Here is a 25,086-nt window from a genome sequence, read left to right as displayed (position 1 = left end):
GGAATCTTCATGTTGCTGGCACGGCCACTCTATCAACCAAGCTATACCGCACACAGTAGTAAGAATAGAATGAAATTATTAAAAATACGATTGTGTAACTGCATAACCTTGTGTGTATAAAAACATTAACATTCAGTTGCACTTTCAACAGTGTTTATTATGATTGTTGTAATTTTTACAAACAATTCACAAGTTAGTATTATTTTATTTTTTAAGTAACTTCAGGTAACTAAACGTTGTTTACATTTTAAGTATGTTTTATTTTTATTTTGAGGGCTTCTAACATTTTAGATCAGGGGTGTCTAAACTATGTCCACCAAGGTTGCATAATGAAAAGTACAGTGTGAGGGGCCATTCTGAAATGTTTTTATTTCAAGGAAAACGCTAAAAACAGATCATATATACATTTAAAGACAAAACTTAGTCATAAATGACTAAATACATTCTTATTATTTTAAAATTACCAACATTTTCTCATTAAGTTCCAATTTTTGCCCTTTTCCTTACATATTTGTTGTTGTTGTTGTTTTTGATAATACACAACTTCTTAAATTTTAGTGGACACGTTAGGTACATTTGAATAAAATATCAGTAGCGGATCGATATTGCTGATACTAGCCTGATTTTTACTTTGTATCGGATGGGAAAGAAAATCAGTGGTATCGCACATCAGTAATTGTAACATAACCAAATTACTTTTAAAGGTGAGTAGCTAATAATATAAAGTATTCCATGTTGGAAATAATTTCCCCAATCAATCCAGAATTTTAGCTAATGAGATGTATAAAACATGTCCAACCATTAAATAATAACCTACGAGGAATTTCTGGACAGTAAAAACTGGGAGAGATGTTTTTTTAGTCTTGAAAGACTGAAGTTGCTGCTATATTGATTAGTACACCTTACCTAACAAACATTTCAGTGAGCTGTTATGAAGTATATAATTTTTACACGAGAGGAACTATATTTATTTATGTCGTTAACTTGTCTTGTGTTGCAGAGATCTTGTGTTGACCTGTGTTTGCCGCTCCAGCCTTTTCTTCGCCTCCTTTAGAACAGGATCAGTAAAACGAACCGTCATCTCTGGGTTCTCCCTTTGGGCTCTTAAAGCGCTTCCGACCACACGACCTGCATAACTAGAAAGACAAATTATATCAAATTACATGGTGGAAAAACAAGAGCGAGTAAATTCGAACTTGACACATGAGATGACACGGACAAAAAGCAGTTGAGCAGACATTTAGTAATTATGTTCGTCCAAACATTCATCAAGTCATAAATTCAGCACACAACAAAAATGTACATAATCACTATCATAAACATCTACTAAACCATATTTGAGAAGGCAATACTCTTTAGATCATAGATCATGTATGGTACAAATTTTGTATTAGAGCTGACAATTAATATCCAAAATGTATGATGGTGGAGGAGGACCTAAATCAGATGTCCCCAACCATTTTGAAACCAAGAGCTACTTGTTGCGTACTGATTAATGCGAAGGGCTCCCAGTTTGATACACACTTAAATAAATTGCCAGAAATAGCCAATTTGCTCAATTTACCTTTAACGCTACGTTATTATTAATAATTAATGATATTTATCTTTGTGGAAACACTGATCATCTTAATGATTTCTCACAATAAATATATATTTTTGATGACATGTTTTAAATAGAGAGGAGCCAGATGAGGTGGTTCAGGCATCTAGTCAGGATGCCACCCGAACGCCTCCCGAGGGAGGTGTTTAGGGCACGTCCAACCGGTAGGAGGCCAAGGAGAAGACCCAGGACACGTTGGGAAGACTACGTCTCCCGGCTGGCCTGGGAACGCCTTGGGATCCCCCGGGAAGTGCTAGACGAAGTGGCTGGGGAGAGGGAAGTCTGGGCTTCCCTGCTTAGGCTGCTGCCCCCGCGACCCAACCTCGGAAAAGCGGAAGAAGATGGATGGATGGATGGATGGATGTTTTAAAATCCAATCTGCACTTTGTTTGAAAATATAACAAATTAGACCAAGCTATATTTCTAACAAAGACAAATCGTTATTTCTTCTAGATTTTCCAGAACAGAAATGTTAAAAGAAATTCTAAAAACTTTGAAATAAGATTTAAATTTGATTTTACAGATTTTCTAGATATGTCAGAATAATTGAATTTCAATCATAATAAGTTTGAAGAAATTTTTCACAAATATTCTTTGTCAAAAAAACAGAAGCTAAAATGAAGAATTAAAGTAAAATATGTTCATTATTCTTTACAATAAAAAAAATAAATTTACTTGAACATTCATTTAAAATGTCAGGAAAGAAGAGAAAGGAATTCAAAAGGTAAAAGGATATGCTTAAAAATCCTAAAATAATTTCTAAGGTTGTATTTTTTCTGTAAAATTGTCTTTCTGAAAGTCATAGAAGCAAAGTAAAAAAATAAATGAATTTATTTAAAGAAGTGAAGACCAAGTCTTTAAAATATGTTCTTGGATTTTCAAATTCCATTTGAGTTTTGTCTCAGAATTAAAAATGTCGAGCAAAGAGAGACCAGCTTGCTAGTAAATAAGTAAAATTTAAAAAATAGAGGCAGCTCACTGGTAGGTGCTGCTATTTGAGCTGTTTTTAGAACAGGCCAGCGGGCTTGTCATCTGGTCCTTACGGGCTACCTGGTGCCCGCGGGCACTGCATTGGTGACCCCTGACCTAAATCATTCACTATATGAACATCGGTGCTCAAAGTGGGTTAGTTAGTAGGAATTACCCCAAAATAACAATCACAAAATTGATGGTAAAAGACCCACATTGGTCGATACTAGTTTTTGTCCCGATATCAATATGTAGGTACCAAAATGATTTCGATACTTTTTGGTATTTTTCGATAATTTTCTAAATAAAGGTAACCACAAAAATTGCATTATTGGCTCATTTTTGTGAGCGCTTTGAGTATCTAACAATAGAAAAGCGCGATATAAATCAAATCCATTATTTTTATTATTATTATTATTTTAACAAAAAAACTTATGGTAAATTAAACATATGTTTTTTATTGCTAGTTTGTCCGCAAATGAAATAATGAACATACTAGACAACTTGTCTTTTAGTAGTAAGCAAACAAAGGCCCCAATTAGTCTGCTGACATATGCAGTAACATATTGTGTCATTTTTCATACTATTATTTTGTCAAAATTATTAAGGACAAGTGGTAGAAAAGGAGTTATTAATATACTTGTTCATTTACTGTTAATATCTGGTTATTTTGTCTTTTAACATGTTCTATCTACACTTCTGTTGAAATGTAATAATCACTTATTCTTTTGTTGTTTGCATGCTTTATATTAGTTTTGGATGATTCTTCAAAGTAGTTATATGAGGACTTTAAATATGACCAATTTATATATATATATATATATATATATATATATATATATATATATATATTGGTGATGGACCGTTAATTTTCAGAGGTGGTACAGTACTGAATATGATTCATTAGTTTAGCGGTACTATACTAATACCGGTATATCGTACAACCGTAGTCGGTACTGTATAGTAGTCAAATTCAAAGAATGTGTGTGCACTTGTGATTCTGCAGTACATTTTCTACATATAATATAACAGAGTGGCGGGCCGTGCGTTTCCCACCTAAGCCTTCAGTGATGTCCGACTTCAATGATTACCTCTCAAAATACCATATTTGATATTATTACCACATGGTCATTGCTACAGAAATACTATACAGGAACACATTTATTGAGCATTGACACACATCAACAGTATACAAAACAGGTTATTTTCTGGCGCATTTAAACATCAATTAAAACGCATCAGCAATTAAAACATATCTTATGTGGTCCTTTCAAAATTTAAATTGCAAAAAACATCAAAAGTGAAAAAAATTAATATTTTAACTTACAATTTATAGCACCTATTTGACGCCGCTGAATTCTAATTGGCTACAAATTAAAATAAAACACAAAAGCACTGGAACATGCATAATATGACATGAAGAGAATATGAATACTTTTAGATATTTAAGGAAAGTAAATTTAAAAAATAATTCTATCTTTAATTATGATCATGATTTCTGGTTATGTTAGGCCAGCAGAGAAGGCCTTGCTGGCACACAACTGATGCGACATAAGAACATAATAAAATCATTATGGTTAAAACAGTATCTAAAAATCTGCATCATAAGTATGCAGTTGATATAAAAATTATCAGGACTTTTGTAATATGAGCACAATGCACTTGTGCTTAAAGTGGGAAGCACAAAATATTCAAGGACTTTCACACCACGATCATCTCAATCAATGTTTAGCCAGTTGGAACATTTCATTGCTGTGTTATTAGACATTAAACTTGATCTATCCAGTAACATTTGATGCATACAGAATGTCTGCTCAATGCATTTTGGTGTAAAGCAGCCCATTTTACAACAGTCTATTAATATCGTAGTGTTCTGTCTCAAGGAATCTCAGGGAAGTAATCTGACCGGTAAGCGCAGACAAGAGTCATTGGTGCGAGCACATTAAGGAGCTACAAAGCCACCGGTGGGCTCTTGAAACACTGAAATAGGAGATGGGCTTATTAACTCAAATAGGTGCGGTAGAACACCTCTAGCCCACAGCATTTTGTAATGCTCGGTTCTTAAGAGACTTCTTAAAGGCCTACTGAAACCCACTACTACCCACCACGCAGTCTGATAGTTTATACATCAATGATGAAATATTAACACTGCAACACATGCCAATACGGCTCTTTTAGTTTACTAAATTACAATTTTAAATTTCCCGGGAGTTTCGTCTTGGAAACGTCATGTAATGATGACGTGTACACAAGACGTCACAGGTTTTTAGGAAGCATGAGCACTACGCACACACACAGCTAAATGTCGTCTGCTTTAACGGCATAATTACACAGTATTTTGGAGAACTGTGTTGCTGAATCTTTTGCAATTTGTTCAATTAATATTGGAGAAGTCAAAGTAGCAAGATAGAGTTGGGAAGCATTGGCCACACAAACACACGGTGATTCCTTGTCTAAAATGACTGGAGGTGAAAATTTACAATGGATCAGAGCGCGGTCAAGCGAACGTGAAACACGACGGAATGTCAAACAGCAGGTTCCGGTGAGAAAATTGTGGTTAAAAAGTCGCCACTTACCGGATATCAGCTGAGCTTGTGTCGTCCGTACAGCTGCCGTCGACACCCGTGAGGCATGGCGTTAACACACCCGTGGACGTACACCTCCGACTATCTGGTAATATTAAACTCACTAAAACACTAGCAACACAATAGAAGGATAAGGGATTTCCCAGAATTATCATATTATTCATCCATCCATCCATTTTCTACCGCTTATTCCCTTTTGGGGTCGCGGGGGGCGCTGGCGCCTATCTCAGAAAATCGGGCGGAAGGCGGGGTACACCCTGGACAAGTCGCCACCTAATCGCAGGGCCAACACAGATAGACAGACAACATTCACACTCTAGGGCCAATTTAGTGTTGCCAATCAACCTATCCCCAGGTGCATGTCTTTGGAAGTGGGAGGAAGCCGGGGTACCCGGAGGGAACCCACGCATTCACGGGGAGAACATGCAAACTGTGAATTATATTTATATAGCGCTTTTCTCGAGTGACTCAAAGCGCTTTACATAGTGAAACCCAATATCTAAGTTACATTTAAACCAGTGTGGGTGGCACTGGGAGCAGGTGGGTAAAGTGTCTTGCCCAAGGACACAACGGCAGTGACTAGGATGACGGAAGCGGGAATCGAACCTGCAACCCTCAAGTTGCTGACACGGCATCTCTACCAACCACAGACAGATCCCGAGCCTGGATTTGAACCCAGGACTGCAGGAACATCGTATTGTGAGGCAGACGCACTAACCCCTCTGCCACCGTGAAGCCCGAATTATCCTATTAAATGTGTTTAAAAACATCGAAATAAGTCCCAATGCTATCGCGTTTTTTTCTTTTTTTTTCTAGTCCGTCGCTATCAATATCTTCAAACGATCTTTCATCCTCGCTCAATTTAATGGGGAAATTGTCGTTTTCCCGGTCCGAATGACTGTTTTTGTTGGAGGCTCCCATTAAAATCAATGTGAATATGTGAGGAGCCCCCACACTTGCGACGTCATTGTCTGCGACTTCCGGTAAAGGCGAGGCTTTTTCAGGAAGTACCAAAAGTGGCAAACTTTATCGTCGATTTTCTCTACTAAATCTTTTCAGCAAAAATATGGCAATATCGCGAAATGATGAAGTATGACACATAGAATGGACCTGCTATTCCCGTTTAAAAAATAAAATCTCATTTCAGTAGGCCTTTAAAGGGCTCCTCGAATGCTGACAACATTTGCACTTATTTCATAGCTCTGGACCTAAAACATAAGCCTCAACATAAGATGCCCTGGCCCCCAAAGGAGACCCAGCAGTGATTTTTGGCTTGCTTTCTAACAAGTTTTAGCACATTTTGAAGTACCTAATTTTAGCTTCAAAATGTGCGCGAGCAATTTCCAATTGCTTAGTAAGGGCCTGAGCTACTAAAATTTGTGTGTACTAAAACACGTGCAAACTTGATAGCACTGACAAAGCTGATCTACAGTGGATTGCATATGTTAAGTGAAAATAATGAGTGCAATCCATTTAGTCTGTCTGCATTATTATGCAGAAAACATGCTGATCTTCAAAACGCCAACATTACTGGGAGCAGATGATGCAAATATATTAAACAGCATACGCACTGTGATTTATTAACACTGATCACAGTTTTGCAAGCGTTATTTTGCTTTTTATTAACTATGTCTGAAAAGTACATGCTAACGGCAACATAGCTTTGCACATGGCTGTGAGAAAGTAGCTCATGCTGCAAGGACAGACGATGGACAGAAAATTTGGACCGACATATAAAAGAATATTAGATTAATCGTCTCTCCAGCAACATGATTTTATAATTTTATAACTGCATGCTGTTGTCACGGCGTAGGCTTGAACCCTCTTTTTCCCGACAGGTGGGCCTGCTAGCACCTCCACTGGCAGTGTGCCTAGACACGCCCCTGCTAGCCCTGGGTGCAGCACACCCACACAGCGACAAGGCCGCAGGCAATCGGGACTCAGCGCACCTGGGTCTAACGAGAGGGAGCGGCCAAAAGACGAGCGGACCGAAGAAACCTTTGCCAGAATGTAGCCAAACTTCAGAGTAAGCATCACGTCTGGCACCCCTCCCTTGTTCCTTGCTTGCCTTCTCTGTGCTTTTCCTTGTTCCCGAGTTCATGTCCCTTGTGTCTTCCACAGTGTCTTCACTGTCGTCTGTGATCATGTGTTGCCTCACGACCTCCATCCAGATCTCTGACTGCCTTCCTTGATCTTCGACCCCTGCTTGGACACGGACATCGTTGCCTCTGTCCAACCCTCAACTGCTTGCCTCCCTGCGGACTGCCTCTTCGCCTTGCCCCCTTGATTCAGCGAAAGATTCATTCAACACACACAGACAACAAACCCTGGTAACACTTACATGGTTAATTATACACATTGTCCGCTCTCATTCACTTGAAGTAGCATACACACTCCACACACTCATCAAAGGTTTCAAAAAACCTGGTAAACCGCAGTTCTTCCCTTTCCCGGTAGACAACAGTTGTGTGACTTAATGGGGTCATTAAAACAAATTAAATTGATGGTTTCTTGGTGTCTGTTGGCGTTTTGTTTTAAGTTTTTTTTTTTTGTTTTTTGTTTTTTCATTTAGGAAATATATTGTTATATCTACTTTATGAAAAAAAAAATATTGCGTTTGAGTCATTCCAGATGCACAAATGATGACGTGATCCACAGCCTCGTGCACAGATTGCACGCTGAGTGTGCTAAAAATGTTTGCTTCTAGATTATGACTATAACACAGGTTCAAACTTGAGACCACGTAAAGATGATCCACCTGACATTTGCACAGAAGATTGTCTTCATGAATAGGCAGAAAATATGCACATTACCACAAAACTCACAATGCTGGGAGGAGGTGATGCAAATAAAATCATTCCGCATATGCAGTGATCTATCAAGACTGATCACTGTTCTGTGGGCGTTATTTTGCGTCTACTCACTACGTCTGAAAAGTATGTGTAAACAGGCGGTTGCGTGCATGGCTGTGAGAAAAGAGGTGATGGCGCTACAAAAACAGATATGAACAGAGAATCCTTCTGTGTGTGACAACTAGTGTTGTCTCGATACAAATATTCTAGTACCGGTACCGGTATTAAAATTTATTAAATGTATTAAAATGTATTCTCAGGGTACATTAAACATGTTTTTGTTATTGCAATCAAAGAACAATTCTGTCCTTAAATAAAATAGTAAACATACTAACAACTTGTCTTTGGTAGTAAGTAAACAAGCAAAGGCTCGTAATTTGTCTGCTGACGTATGCAGTAATATATTGTGTAATTTCTCATTTTATTTTTTCAAAATAATGAGGGAAAAGCTGTAAAAATTGATGATTAATCCACATGTTCTTTTACTGTTAATATCTGGTTACTTTCTCTTTTGACATGTTCTATCTACATTTCTGTTAAAATGTAATAATCACTTTTTCTTCTGTTGTTTGGATACTTTACATTATTTTTGGATGATACCACAAATGCAAGTATTGATCTGATGCCAAGTAGTTACAGGATCATACATTGGTCATATTCAAAGTCATTGTGTGTCAAGGGACATATTTCCTGAGTTTATAAACATAATATAATTTTTTTAAAAAGGAAAAAAAAATGTGTCCTGATAAAAAATATCAATGTAATCATACCAAGTAAAATATCGACTTGATACGCTATGGTACTTGGTATCATTACAGTATATGTCAGGGGTAGACCCACCAATGACATTTGTTTACATTTAGGGTGCGAGCTTGTGATTATCGGTTAGCTATTATATCCTCCCACAGTGTGTAGTGAATCATGCTTAGCTATTCCTCGTCCTGCAGGGATGATACTTGTAAGAAACTTACTTTAGTTGTCGCCATGGAGGCGAGCATTAGTGATTTAGACGTAGCTAAAATGTTTGCCGCTAACTAGCTAGCCATGTCTTAAAACACTGAGGGCATTTCAGTGTTATAACTTCACCTTTATCGTTAGTTTTTAGACCAAAATGCGTCCGTTCTCCCTTTTCTGTCTACACACTGTCTGATTGTGCGCTGTCGAATATGCTCCTCTGCTAGCAAACCAAGCAATGTCATGATGCACCGTCATGCCCTGGAACCGGTACTTTTCAAACAGAGTATAGTACTGTTTTTGATTCATTCGTACCGCCATACTGTACCGCACCACACAACCCTAGAGTGAACATACTGTATATGGACTGTCGGGAAAAAAAAATATTAGACATGTATTTTTTAGCCAAGGCTACGCCGGATAGTCGAACCTCGGATTCAGGAGGAACAGTGTGGTTTTCGTCATGGTCGTGGAACTGTGGACCAGCTTTATACTTTCGGCAGGGTTCTTGAGGATGCATGGGAGTTTGCCGAACCAGTCTACATGTGCTTTGTGGACTTGGAGAAGGCATTCGACCGTGTCGATGGGGAAGTCGTGTGGGGAGTGCTCAGAGAGTATGTGGTATCGGACTGTCTTATTGTGGCGGTCCGCTCCCTGTTTCAGAGCTTGGTCCGCATTGCCCGCTGTAAGTCGGGCACGTTTCCAGTGAGGTTCGGACTCCGCCAAGGCTGCCCTTTGTCACCGATTCTGTTCATAACTTTTATAGACAAAATTTTTAGGCGCAGTCAAGGCGTTGAGGGGATCCGGTTTGGTGGCCACAGGATCAGGTCTCTGCTTTTGGCAGATGATGTGGTCCTGATGGCTTCATCTGGCCGGGATCTTCAGCTCTCACTGGATCGGTTCGCAGCCAAGTGTGAAGCGACCGGAATGAGAATCAGTACCTCCAAGTCCGAGGCCATGGTTCTCTCCCGGAAAAGGGTGGAGTGCCATCTCCGGGTTGGGGAAGAGACCCTGCCCCAAGTGGAGGAGTTCAAGTACCTAGGAGTCTTGTTCGCGAGTGGGGGAAGAGAGGATCGTGAGATCGACAGGCGGATCGGTGCGGCGTCATCAGTAATGCGGACGTTGTACCGATCATTGTGGTGAAAAAGGAGCTGAGCCGGAAGGCAAAGCTCTCAATTCACTGGTCAATCTACGTTCCCATCCTCACCTATGGTCATGAGCTTTGGGTCATGACCGAAAGGACAAGATCACGGGTGAGTTTCCTCCGCCGTGTGGCGGGGCTCTCCCTTAGATTCAGGAAGGAACTCAAAGTAAAGCGGCTGCTCCTCCACATTGAGAGGAGCCAGATGAGGTGGTTTGGGCATCTGGTCAGGATGCCACCTGAACGCCTCCCGAGAGAGGTGTTTAGGGCACGGCCACGGGGAAGACCCAGGACATGTTGGGAAGACTATGTCTCCCGGCTGGCCTTGGAACGCCTCGGGATCCCCCGGGAAGAGCTGGATGAAGTGGCTGGGGAGAGGGAAGTTTGGGCTTTCCTGCTTAGACTGCTGCCCCCGCGACCCGACCTTGGATAAGCAGAAGAAGATGGATGGATGGATGGATGGATGTATTTTTTTTTTCAGCAATATCATTTTATAATTTTATAGCTACTGGATTAATTAGAGGCCGGATTAAAATGAATTAAATCGATGCGTTTTAGTGTCTGCTGGCGTTTGTTTCTTTATGTCATTGGTTTTGTCATTTAGGAAATATATAACGATAATAAATCTCCAATATGAAAAAAGGTCTTTCAATAAGCATTGTCTTACATTCGGTTCACTTTATCACTATATGAATTTGCTGCAGTTGTAATGGTCCACTGCTTCCCTGCATCGTGTCTGCATGCTTAATACTGTTTGTCTTGACATTGCGATTCTATATTGCAGATGGAGAGCATGATGTAACATGAATGTGGACAGCACATAATGCCAGTAGTACACGCAAAAACCTCATTTAAATATGGCGGTCTGCGCCACTTTTCAATTGTACGCACAGTCTTTGTAAATCACACACAATGGGCATAGTTATCACACGCTGTTTAGCGCTTGTTATTTGGATCTTAGTAGTTTAGGCCAGTAATCTATTGGAAACTGGACAAGTCTGTAAATATTCAGTACAGAACTATCCCATAAAATGCTTTGTCTCACGAACTGCTTTTAAATTAACAACTTTCTGACATGGAAAACAAAACACAATTTGTTAAAGTAAATACAATTTAAAAAAACGAAGCATTTTGATCAATTAGGATAAAGTCTAATAAACAAGCTTTGTTCGTTTCCAACCAAACCATGTGGATCAGTGCAGCAGTATGGCCAACAAAAATAGATATGAATGATTTGTCTCACATCTAAAACATGGACGAAACCAAATCGATCATTTCTCTGTGTTTAATAAATTTTTAATTGATTCATTGGAGTATTACTTTTGTCTGTATTAATTAGTGTTTCTGCTCTGACTGCTGACTAAACAAAATCTTAGAGTCAAAGTGGATTCCTCCGGAAAAACCCTGATGAGTTACAAAAGCCGTCACACCTTGTCAGTTGGACAAATAGCTCGGGAGCTTTTGTAGACATCCTGTCTGAAGAAAGCAGAAAAACAACACTGTAAACAAGTCTATATGATAGACTTTTAATCCATGAGGCCCAACTTTTACTGTCTTAACTGTTAATGACACAATCAAACCAAAGAAGACTAAGGCAGTGGTCAAGCTGGGGCAAAGATTGGCTCTAAAAATCCAACAGCCTTAAAAAGAATGCCTTCAGCTATTATTGATTAGCAATTGAGTGAAAGTGACAGGTAAGGCGGAGTGAAAATTGGACGGTAGTTATTATGGTCACAGCAATCAACACTTTAAAGCTGAGGAACTACAATCAATTTTCATGGGTTCCACTAAGGATTCATTGAAAAGATACATTATTTAGGTACCCCCTAAAGGAAAAAGAAAGATTTAAATTGTCCTCACTTCTCAGCTGCTGTACGGCCCGAAGGAAATTGAGGAGATCTGCAAAACGGTGAAGCTGGTTTGAATAACAAATCAGGTTTGTGAGGAAAACGTTTTCTGGAAGTTGAGTAGAGTTCATTGGTTCAGCCTGAGCCATCATATATGAATCATATCTTTAATAGATGTTTGAAAGTAAACAATGCGATAAAAAACATTTTACAACAACCAACAACAAGACACGGTGCTTGTAGGCTTAAATTGGCGATCGTACTTGACGGCCGCAACCACTTCATGGCTTCACAATAGTTACAGAGTACAAAACTGGACGTTGACATACATACATGGCGGACAATAACTGACAGTCTGCTTTGCCAGTGCAAGTGCATTCGCTATTTTTCATAGTCCATGGGAGCCCGCATTCTCGCCGTATCTCCTTCGACAGACTAACAACACATTCGGTGACAAACATATCCCACCAGGCTGCCGTTCTGCAAGGCTTTATTCAAAACTGTCGCTCAACATTGCTATGTTGCCGTCTGAGATGTGTTGTATCCGAAATAGCTGCAATCGCCCGTTTCCTTGTCTTAAGGTATTGATGTGTGATTTCCAAAAGTGCCTATAAATGTACAAGAAGGAGAAACACAGGCATGTCTGGATGACTTGCCTCCATCTTTCTAGTGGTTGCTGCCAAGTTCGTTCTGATGTTACTTCCTGTGTGGGCGCGGCCTTTCTGGCATCACTTCCTCTCTGAACTCAGTTTGTAAACAACTTGTGTCCATACAAAGCTAAGCCGGAGATTTAAGAGATAGATGGTACGCTTACCTGTGTAAAAAATTGTCCGAGGAGGGAAACCTTGAACTTTGATTTAGTGTGGCTGAAACGAGGCTTAGGCTAAATAATTATTTGTTTAAGGGGTTATCCGGCTTAGTGTAGACAAAGCCTTAGTGCAGACAGAAAAAGAAAAAAACTTGCAGAAATTCATTCTTACATCGAATCATCTGTTGTGTGCGACAGTAAACTGTTAGCATCGGAGGTCAAAACAATCAACTTGCTTCATTTGTTCATTTTGTGTACAATATATAAGATAAGTACCATATTTTTTGGAGTATGAGACGCTCCGGAGTATAAGTCGCACCTGCCAAAAATCCATAATAAAGAAGGAAAAAAATATATATTAGTCGCAGTGGAGTATAAGTCGCATTTTTTGGGGAAATGGATTTGATAAAACCCAACACCAAGCGTAGACATTTAAAAGGCAATTTAAAATAAATAAAGAATAGTGAACAACAGACTGAATAGGTGTATGTTATATGACGCATAAATAACCAACTGAGAAGGTGCCTGGTATGTTAACGTAACATATTATGGTAAGAGTCATTCAAATAACTATAACATATAGAACATGCTATACGTTTACCAAACAATCTGTCACTCCTAATCGATAAATCCGATAAAATCTTATATGTCTAGTCTCTTACGTGAATGAGCTAAATAATATTATTTGATATTTTACACTAATGTGTTAATAATTTCATACATAAGTCGTTCCTGAGTATAAATCGCACCCCTGGCCAAACTATGAAAAAAACTGTGACTTATAGTCCGAAAAATACGGTAATGGGAGTCAATCCCAGAGGCAGGTAGACTGTTTTGCTGACCATAGAACTGAAATATTGAGCAGTACCTCGGCTTACTAATGCCCAACCTTAGGAAGTTTTTGAGATACAAGCCCTCTCGCTGAGTTTTTTCAAAGTTGCAAGTAGGGATGAACATATATAAAAATTTGATATCACGGTTATTGTGACCAAAATGTTTACGGGTTATCAGAATTGTGGTATATCAAGACACTGAAATCTTATTCTTTTTTTTTAACTAATCAAATCAATATATTGACACAATACCTCAGTGCATTCAATCGATCGCAACCGGACTGCTTGGTTGTGAGATGACAATGATCTGGATGAATGAGAACCTTCATAGACATTGACACAATATACTTTACTGGCAAAAAAAGCTATAAATATTTTACTGACCATAATTTTATTTCAGTGTTTGAATATGTTTATATACTGTATCTTAGTTACTTAGACAACAATGTGTTTGTACAAGTTTAGATTGGACTATTTCGTTCCTTAACGAGGAGAGACAATAATGGCTCTTGTTTTCATGTTAGCATTTGCGCTAGTTAGCGAGCTTGTGCTAGCTTGCTTCTCCATTAAACCAACAGTGTCACCAGTCTGTGATTTCATCAATGTCTGTTTATCAGTCACGGTTTTATGACAATTTCGATTTAAACAGTAATAGTAACCGCTCCGAGTTTTACCGTTTATTTATACGCGTTGTGAGTAAAAATTTTAGTTACGAGCAAGCTTCAGACACCGGTCAACTTTCCAGTTTTTCCCAGCAATAAAATGTTTTGTCCTTCTTCCTTAAGTCTTTTTCATGCATTTTTCTCTATATAAAAAAAGAAGCGCAGGCTGCTGAGAAAGCATGTGTAAGTCAACTTCAAAACTGTCTTGACCATAATCACCATGACGGAGCACAGAATTGTGTTTTTATTTGCATTTATAAAATATGACAGGGTTACTGACTAGAAAACATTGCATTAGGCCTGCTAACTGCCCTTTGTGTGTGTCAGTGTGGCTTGTTTTAGCTCAGTAGTTCATGACACTGTCTTGTAAGACAAGAAACCTGAGTTTGATCCCTGTTTAGGGCATGAATTTTAGTTTTTTTTATTTAATTACAATTTGTGATGAAAATGAAAATCCCTTAGTTTTTCCCTATTTTCCTGGGAAATCTCCCATATAAATGCAAATGTTGACAGGTATGCCGGTAGATGGCATAGCGAATGCCATTGTGAACCTCATACAGATCGATCCAGCATCCACACACTTGATTAGCTGTAGCAGACAGCTCGCTAGACAAACAAAACTTTGTTTTGTAAACCAAAGGTCCTAGGTTACCTCGGGCTAAATTGTCATTCATTAATTGACATTTTACATGCGCTTTAAGTGCTGATAGTGCAAAGGTAGACTGGCCATGGATTGATGGGCGACCATTGCTGTTGTTTATAATGTTCCTGCGCCAGTCCCGGGATCAAGCCACTGCAGTTTAGTTAAGACAGACTTGAGAAACAAAAAAAGCTTTGAAAATGTCCGTTAGTATATAACAGGGAACCTTGTGTGAAATTTAACCAAAAAAAACAAACTGATTACCTTCCCTTTAGCGCCATCAACATTGGACGATACAAGATTTTACTTCCTTGATGCTTTATACTTTTTTGGTGAAGCGGTTAATAACTTTGACTTGGCAGTAGAATGGCGGAGGAAAAGAGGACAAAAAAACAATAGTTTACTTTATTGTTTATTGTAAAAATGAAATGTTCTGTACATGTTTGTACTGTAAATGCACGATGACAATCATCCTGATTCTTAACAATCTTTTCCTTTCACTTTTGAAAAAAGACTATGCTCCACACGGTAAGAATACAAACAAGCTTGATAGTAATAGTTTTGCTTCATTAAAGCATATTAGGAATGCATATTTAAAAACAAACAAAAAAAATCTCATCATATGTTATTGTGTCCAAAATTATCACGGCTATCATCATTATTGCGGTATTGTTGAATATGCACAAAATGTTCTAAGGCGCACAATTAAATATTTTTACCAAGTTTTTCTTTATTTTAAATAAATAAATACATCTAACTATTTTGGATGTTTTGTGTTTCATATGCTTTACTGATAGTGTTCTGGCAGGCGTTGTGGCGTCCTACTAAGTTCAGCGGTCCTTGAATGCACCTTGAAAGTGTAGTTTATCAATCGCAATTTTTCAATAATTAAAATGTAAAACCTTAAAACCAAATTTTTTACGGTGGCAATCATTAATACCGTTTATCGTTACTGTAACGATCTGGTGGAATCGTCGTGATTTTCGTGTTTCCCAAGATGCAAGTGAGAAAACATCAGAAGCAGCGTGCAAGGTAAAAATTATTATTTAATCCTTGCACTCACAGCAAAAAAGACTAAGGTAGCGTGCCGAAGGGAAGCAAAGGAAACGCGAACGTGACAGGGTGGCTTCAATCGTTACTATTGGCAGTAGCAAACAATGGACCTGCGAGGAAGGCAGGCTATCTATAAAACTCTCTGATTAGCGATCAGAAGCAGGTGAGCCTCCTGAACTTTAATCAGAGGTAGGTGAGATTAATCAGCACTCAAAAACTAGAATGCAGGAGCAAAGGTCACCACCTCTGTCTATGGTGCTGAGAACGAGCACCATCGGATAGGGGCAGGGCATGGGCTGACGTCGAGACACAGCTGGCAGATGATTAGATTTCACAGGTGGTACGTGTTAATCTAATCATCTGTTGTTTTTAACAGCAAGCGGCTGGGAGCAGGAGGGGAGAGAGGATACGGACGTGACTGCAAAGTCACATTCTACTGGATAAAGACTTGCACAAAAATATATGCACATCAAAACTTTGTTAAAACTGCACGCTTGGCTCCTGTGCCGTGTCTACAGTGGAACTGATAGGAAGCGACTTCCACACTGTAATAAATACAATGCAAGACAAGACTCAAACTCACGGGTCATGACAATTACATCTCTAAAGCAAATTTAAATAAATGTAATCCAGTGATTATGGTCTGCCTTAAAGGGGAACTGCACTTTTTTTGGAATGTTGGCGATCGTTCACAATCATTATAAAAGACATGACAACACATATATTTTTAAAAATGTAATCTAACTCATAAATAAACATAAATAAAAGTCAGTTTACAGCAAAGCCAATACGAGGTCCTCTATTCCGCCCGTAAAAGCCAATAACCATCCAAAAACCGCCAACAATACTCTATTTACATTTTGTGATTTGAATATTAACCAGATATCAATGATATTGTTATTATAAGCGCTAACGCAGACAAACTATTTATAGCGGCACCGTGATCCCAAGCTTGTGTGCCTATGTGTATATCATTGAGTTGTAAGCTGCTTACTCACTTCATTTTTGTGGAAGTTTATTGTAGATTATAAATCATGCCATCCTGGATAGTAGAAGGATGAAGACATATTCCGACAAGTTGGTACACTTTGACAGTCAGTTTAGACCCAGAAATGGCGGGAACAACACAAAAAGACGTTTAGTTTCACCCTCCTTTTTCTACACGGAGATCATGAGATTTTCTCCATCTAAACAAGACTATAAAACGATTTTATCAGTCGACATCCTAATGACGGCGAACATCGTACAGTAAGTGATGTTTTATTAAAAAAAATTGGCTCTCATGAAGTTTGCAGTGAGTGATAATCAGTGATGTTGTTGAAAAAACACGCGAATGTCCTAAAGCGTTTTTGAAATTGTTCTGTGGTATACTTAAAGCGGAACTGCACTTTTTGGGGATTTTTGCCTATCGTTCACAATCATTATGAAAGACATGAAGATGGATGGGTTTTTTTTGTGAATTCTAAATATTAAATAAATGCGATCAAAAGTCTGCTTACAATGGAGACTATGGGACCCACTCAATTCTGCTTATGAAGCCCTAGAAAACAACAACAACCAGACACCTGCATTCACATTTTATATACACAAAGTAAGTATATATGTAATGTAGTAACAGGCACATTTATAATAACAATTAATATGTACGTATTTTGTTCATTGTAAGCAAACGTGGCGCATTAATTTAAAAAATGCGTCACAATTTTTTTTTTTCTTCGTCACTGATTATTACTCACTGCAGACTTTATGAGAGCCAATAATAATTATAAAAATATCACTTACTGTACAAAGTCTGCTGTCATTAAGACACCGAATGCTGAGATGTTCATAAATTTTGATTTAGGAAAGTGACTCATCATCCATTCGAAGAAACGAGGAGGGCGGAGCACAAGCGTGTTTTGGTGTCATTCTCGCCATTTCCAGGTCCTAAATGGATGTCACAGTGGACCAACTTTTCGGAGCACGTCCTTAGCTGTGTACTTCCCAGGTGAAAGGTATGATTTATGATCTACGATAAACTTACAGGGAGCAGGAAGCAAGAAAGCAGCAGACCACTCGATGATGTAAACATTGGCACACACGGTAATGATAACATCGCCGCTAGAGATGCGCGGTTTGCGGTCTCACCTGCGGAGTCCGCGGATAAACCGCGGGTCGGGCGGTTGACATGACGAAAAAATTAGATTCAGGCGGGTGGCGATCGAACCATCCAGAAATATTTGATATACATGGTTCTGAGATCGGCATCCTTTGCCATTCAAAGAGCCATTTAAGACCCGTGTCATAAAGTGAAGAAGACAATGGGAGACGCTATTATTTTCTTGAATGACTGCCGGCAGTCACCCAGATAATAAGTGTTAGGGCGTGCTATGAAGCCATTGGCTTTGTCGCCTTCTACAACATGTACGATCTGCTTGTCAGTCCAACATCATGTTGTGTGTGGCTTCTGTGGCAACACGCACATGACTGCAAGGCATACTGGGTGACACAAAGTACACTAATGGTTGTGATATAAACAATTTTAACACTCTTAGTATTATGCGCCACACTGTGAATCCACACCAATTAAGAACCACAAACACATTTTGGGAGAACATCCTCACAGTAACACAACATAAACGCAACACAACAAATACCTAGAATCCTTTGTATTCATGACACTTCCTGATGCCGTGACAGCACTGCCTTCCACTTCATCGACAACCTTTTGTCGTGTTTGCTCATTCAGCAAACCAACAGCGGGCCGAATAAGTCGCACGCATGTTGTGCAGGGAATTATTGGTCATACAATGTTGACTACAAGATGTACTTGATCAACAGCCATACAGATCACACTGACGGTGGCTGTACAAAAAAATGTAACACTGTTACAAATATGCGCCACATATTTTGAACCCACATCAAACAAGAATGACAAACACATTTTGGGAGAACATATTCACCGCAACACAAAATAAACACAAAAGAACAAATACCCAGAATGCGCCACATCACCGCCCCCCTTCATACGTCGGTTGAAGTAGGCGGGGTTTGGTGATTGCGGGGGTGTAGCCCGGAAGAGTAGCGCTGCATGGCATTTTGGGTATTTGTTCTTTTGTGTTTATTTTGTGTTCTCCCGAAATGTGTTTATCATTCTTGTTTGATGCGGGTTCACAGTGTGGCGCATATTTGTAACAGTGTTAAATTTGTTTGTATGGCCACCGTCAGTGTGACTTATATGGCTATTGGCTGTGATCAAGTATGTCTTGCACTCGCCAACGTGTGTCATATTACAGAGAAAAATGTTAAATTGTTAGTAAAAGTATAAACCTTTATATAACAGGTTACAAATACTTTTCAACTTGAATATAAAAATACACATAAATATTAAAAAAAATAAATTTTTCCTTAAAATTACATATAAAACTGTTAGATTGTTAAAATGGACATGGACTTTTATATAACAAGCTACATATTAAATGAAAGTTAATTACTGTAATTTTACATGAATTTGAAAGTAATTTGAGAAAACAGAAAATGATATGTATTATTAATTTAGTATTTTTCTGTAAAAAAAATTGAAATATACATAGTTTGTCATTACTGGCATATTACGTAAAATAACAGGCGGTTTGTTTATTTACAGATAATGTCTTCAATTCTACAGTTTTATGACCTATTTAAAAAAAATTGAAAAATTACAGTAGAAATTTAGAGTAAATTAACCATAAAAATAGGATTTTTTTTTACAGTGTAGCCCTTAATCACAAGTGTCTCAAAGGGCTGCACAAGCCACAACAAAAGGGTGTTTGTGCTTGTGTTTGTGCTTGTGTTTTTGTTTGTGTTTGGTATCTGTGTCCATGTGTACGTATGTGATAATGGGGGATATGGGTCACCCGAGTCTTGCTTTTAACTTTGCAAAAAAAGCAATTTGCTTTGCATTTCTTTTATGCATGAAAAGCGCTTCATCGCGAACCCCAAAAAGGACAAGCAGTAAAAAATGGATGGGTGGAAGGATGATTGACTGATTGAATGATAGGCAAAATTCCCAAAAAAGTGCATATTCCCTTTAAGGTAGGCAGAATCTGAAAGTTGAGCTGCTATATCATTTAAAAAAGAACACAATTGTTTTGCTCATGCTAAAAAATTCCCCGGATCTTTTGCTTTTGATTTTGCTGTTGCTCACTATATGTGCCTTTGTACTGCTGACGTTATCAATAACTATGTAAAAAGGAAAATCCTATAATTACTATTAATTGACCTGTTAAAACAAAATAAAGAAAAACACATAGTTCCTCGTGTATGGTGCTTTCTGTAAAATATGTCCTTATGGAACCGTGTCAGTGCTGTGAATGAGCAACTGCAGTAGATTACAGAATAGCAGATCATTTTGTTTGTATGATGACAGCTGATGATACGGCAGAGACAATGTTTGACTGTGAATGATACCTGATAACATCTCAAGAATGACATAAATGTATCACCTGCAATATAATGGAATTGCTTGGCCTCTGCACGGTTGCTAAAGATACCACACACACAAACACACACCGACACACAAAGAACCATTCTTCTCATCTCATCCCTTGCAGCAAACATCTGACATGTTGTTAATGTGCACTGACAGACAAAAGCCCTGCAGTGTGACAATTATTATAAGTATTATTTATAGCTGTACTTACATTTGCATACTACATGTGCTGTAATTAAGAGATGTTGGATTATTTGAAAATACCAAATCAAAAACAAAATGAGAGGTTTCCCTCTAGTGGACTAAATTTGCTATTACACTTTAATCACAGCTATGCTGTACTGTGTGAGCTCCTCTACAACCATAACAACCAGATTTGCATTAATTTGGTAAGTTGAAAACATTCACACCCTGTCGAAGGCAAAGTTATTTTATCCTCACTGTGCTCAGCGAGAACCCCCGACATTCGTAAGTGAATTAGGTCAGAGGCCGCAGGAAATGAATGCGCTTCTGAACAGAAGGATGAAGTGAAGAATGGGTGGTTCAACACTTGGATGAATGGGTGGATGGAGGGATGGAAGAGCGACCATGTAAAGAGGTCAGAGAGACACTAGCTGACTGCTCCCCAGAGTGATTGTTGGTTTGTGTTTACAAACTTTTACACAAACATGTTACACGGTAGGATGACTAACTTGTAATATGTATGTTTATGTTAGGGACGGACCCAATATCAGCCGGGCCGATTATCGATACCAATATTTGGATATTTTTAAAATTTTGGCATCTGCCTTATTTTATTTATTTATTTTATTTTTTTATGTCAAAACTTGGGAAATTTGAATATTTAATCACAGTTGATGTTACTATGGAATACAAATTATTTCAGGGATACAAAACTTCAGAAATCTATTTCTTTATTAAAATTTGTATTCACTTGTATAAGAGATGTGTGTGCCAAGGAACTCCCTACACTTTTTGTTATTTGTTTGTTTTTATTTACTTCCGCCCGAATGCAGCTGAAATAGGCTCCATTACCCCCCGTAAGACCCAAAAGGGACAAGCGGTAGGAAATGGATGGATGGATAAAAAAGTTGATTGATAATTAATTTTCTACCACTTGTCCTTAATAATGTTGACAAAACAATAGAATGATAAATGACACAATATGTTACTGCATATGTCAGCAGACAAATTAGGAGCCTTTGTTTTCTTACTTACTAATAAAAGACAAGTTGTCTTCTATGTTCACTAGTTTATTGAAGGACAAACTTGCAATAATAAACATACAGTCGCGATCAAAAGTTTACCTACACTTGTAAAGAACAAAATGTTATGGCTGTCTTGAGTTTTCAAAATGATCTACACATTTTAGTTTTTTGTGATAGAGTGATTGAAGCACATACTTGTTGGTCACGAAAAACATTTTTGAAGTTTGGTTCTCGGACCCATAATTTATTATGGGTCTAAGAATGGGAGAAGGTCATGTGGTCGGATGAGACAAAAGTAGAGCTGGTCTGAGCTCCCCCCGCCATGTTTGACGGAAGAAGGACGAGTACAATACCATCCCAACCGTAAAACAGTGAGGTGGCAATATCATTCTTTCGCAATGCTTTTCAGCAAAGGGGGACAGGACAATTGCATTGTTTTGAGGAGAATATGGATGGGAACATTTATCGCGAGATCTTGGACAACAATCTCTTCTCAGTAAGAGCGTTTAAGATGGGTCATGGCTGCGTCTTCCAGCATGACCACGGCCCAAAACAAACAGCCAGGGCAACTAAGGAGTGGCTCCATAAGAAACATCTCAAGGTCCTGGAGCGCCCTAGCCAGATTCCAGACCTGAACCCTAATGAAAATCTTTGGAGAGAGCTGAAAGTTTGTATTGCCCCACGATAGCCCCAAAACCTAAAGGATCTGGAAAAGATCTGTATGGAGTGTTGTAGTTGTAGTGTATACAAAGCTGGTCAATAACAGAAAACACCCCAATCTCTGTAATTTCAAACAAATATTTCTGCACCAAATATTAAGTTCTGTTTTTCTGACGTACCAAATACTTATTTCATGCAACAACATGCTGTTTAAAGGCCTACTGAAACCCACTACTACCCACCACGCAGTCTGATAGTTTATATATCAATGATGAAATATTAACATTGCAACACATGCCAATACGGCATTTTTACTTAACTAAATTACAATTTTTAATTTCCCGGGAGTTTCGTCCTGGAAACGTCGTGTAATGATGATATGTACGCAAGACGTCACGGGTTTTTAGGAAGTATGAGCGCTGCGCACACACAGCTGAATGTCGTCTGCCTAAACGGCATCATTACACAGTATTTTAGAGATCTGTGTTGCTGAATCTTTTGCAACTTGTTCAATTAATATTGGAGAAGTCACAGTAGAAAGATGGAGTTGAGAAGCTTTAGCCTTTAGCCACACAAACACACAGTGATTCCTTGTTTAAAATTCCTGGAGGTGAAACGTTACTATGGATCACAGCGCGGTCAAGCGAGCATGAATCAAGACGGAATGTCAACCAGCAGATTTCGGTGAGAAAATTGTGGTTAAAAAGTCGCTTCTTATCGGGGAAAAGCTGAGCTTGTGTCGTCCATAGCTGCCGTCGACTACCCTGAGACACTGGGCGTCAACACATCCGTGGACACACCCTTCCGACTATCAGGTAAAATTTAACTCACTAAAACACCAGCAACACAATAGAAAGATAAGGGATTTCCCCGAATTATCCTTTTAAATGTGTCTAAAAACATCGGAATCTGTCCCAATCGCGTTTTTTTTTTTTAACTTTTTATTATTATTTTTTTTTCTAGTCCGTCGTTATCAATATCCTCAAACACGAATCTTTCATACTCGCTCAAATTAATGGGTAAATTGTTGTTTTCTCGGTCCGAATAGCACTTTTTGTTGGAGGCTTCCATTATAAACAATGTGAATATGTGAGGAGCCCCCACACTTGCGACGTCATCGTCTGCAACTTCCGGTAGAGGCAGGGCTTTTGTCTTAGCACCGAAAGTTGCAAACTTTATCGTCGATGTTCTCTACTAAATCCTTTCAGCAAAAATATGGCAATATCGCAAAATGATCAAGTATGACACATAGAATGGACATGCTATCCCCGTTTAAATAAGAAAATCTAATTTCAGTAGGCCTTTAAATGTCTTAAAAATAATCAAATGTAATTTTATGGATTTTTCTTTTATATTCTGTCACCCGTTCCTAAATACCTACGATGAAGATTACAGACTTCTTCATGCTTTGTAAGTTGGAAAACTTCCAAAGTCGGCCGTTTATCAAATACTTGTTTTCGTCACTGTATTTATATTTGTACATATACTGTATATGTGCATGTGTATATATGTATATACAGTATATATGGGTGTGTGTGTGTATGTATATATGCAAGTATGTAATAATGTGTATTTATGTGTGAACATGTATATATTTGGTGGATGTAAGTGTATATGTATGTATGTGTGGTTGTTTATGTAAATGTGTATACGTATATATATATATATATATATATATATTATATATATATATATATATATATATGTGTGTGTGTGTATCTGTGTGTGTGTGTGTGTATGTGTATATATATGTGTGTGTATGAATGTGCATATGTATGTATGTGTGTGTGTATATGTATATGTGTATATGTATCCATTTGTTTATACAGTATATGTGTGTGTATATGTGTTTGTGTGTGTATATATATATATATATATATATATATATATATATATATATATATATATATATATATATATATATAAAAATATATATATATATGTGTGTGTGTGTGTGTGTGTACAGTACAGGCCAAAAGTTTAGACACACCTTCTCCTCATTCAATGTGTTTTCTTTATTTTCATGACTATTTACATTGTAGATTGTCACTGAAAGCATGAAAATTTCGAATGAACACATGTGGAGTTACGTACTCAACAAAAAAGTTGAAATAACTAAAAACATGTTTTATATTGTAGTCTCTTCAAAATAACCAACCTTTGCTCTGATTACTTTTCCGCACACTCTTGGCATTCTCTCGATGAGCTTCAAGTGGTAGTCACCTGAAATGGTTTTCACTTCACAGGTGTGCTTGAAGCTCATCAAGTGGAGTTCTATTTAAAATTAAAGCTTTGATTTAGACTACTCCTTTTCTGATATGTTGATTTTTGAAAAGTGGAATCATTTTGTTTGATGCATGTTGGAAATTAAATGAACCCCAACTAAGAAAAAATGCTCACCTCTCCACAACATCTTGACCACTCCAGCATGTGTGCTGCTCAACCTCCATCTCACTTTCGCAAAGCATCTCAGGTAGCTCAGAGAAAAACCACTGGTACCGCTGAATAGAACCTTCAAACTCCCTGAAACAGAAACAGGTTGCTTCATTTCATGTCAATTTTCTTCTTTCATTATTTCATAAATTTACCTTGATAGTTTTTTCAAACTGCGGCTCTTGTCACCCCTGGATCCTTTAAGAGGGAAGGACCTGAAGAGAATCATAAGACACAAGATTTATGTACAACTGGATGGGTAAGTGGGGTTGTTGTACCATGACCCCAAACACAGCTGGGGTTGGGCTTTTGTAATGTTTGAAACAAAAAATATAGTATTAAAATATATAAGTTATAGAAACAACATCAAAATGGTTAAATTAAATAAATA

The 25,086-nt window shown here is 38.1% G+C and overlaps 1 protein-coding gene across 1 annotated transcript in view; it reads right to left on the bottom strand.

The window, feature by feature from the left end:
* Positions 1-25,086, bottom strand: part of LOC133540742 (glypican-5-like) — a 130,846-nt gene that overhangs the window by 51,275 nt on the left and 54,485 nt on the right. The window contains exons 6-8 of the mRNA XM_061883632.1: positions 24,851-24,910; positions 24,663-24,785; positions 1,016-1,136 (exon numbers count right to left, since the gene is read on the bottom strand). Of these exons, the coding sequence (XP_061739616.1) occupies positions 1,016-1,136; positions 24,663-24,785; positions 24,851-24,910 (304 nt within the window). The remainder of the gene's footprint in view (positions 1-1,015; positions 1,137-24,662; positions 24,786-24,850; positions 24,911-25,086) is intronic.

Source organism: Nerophis ophidion, linkage group LG22, assembly GCF_033978795.1.
Source record: "Nerophis ophidion isolate RoL-2023_Sa linkage group LG22, RoL_Noph_v1.0, whole genome shotgun sequence".
Taxonomy (NCBI): Eukaryota; Metazoa; Chordata; class Actinopteri; order Syngnathiformes; family Syngnathidae; genus Nerophis; species Nerophis ophidion.
Note: the sequence above shows the minus strand (reverse complement) of the source record. Positions and strands in the feature narration are given on the sequence as shown.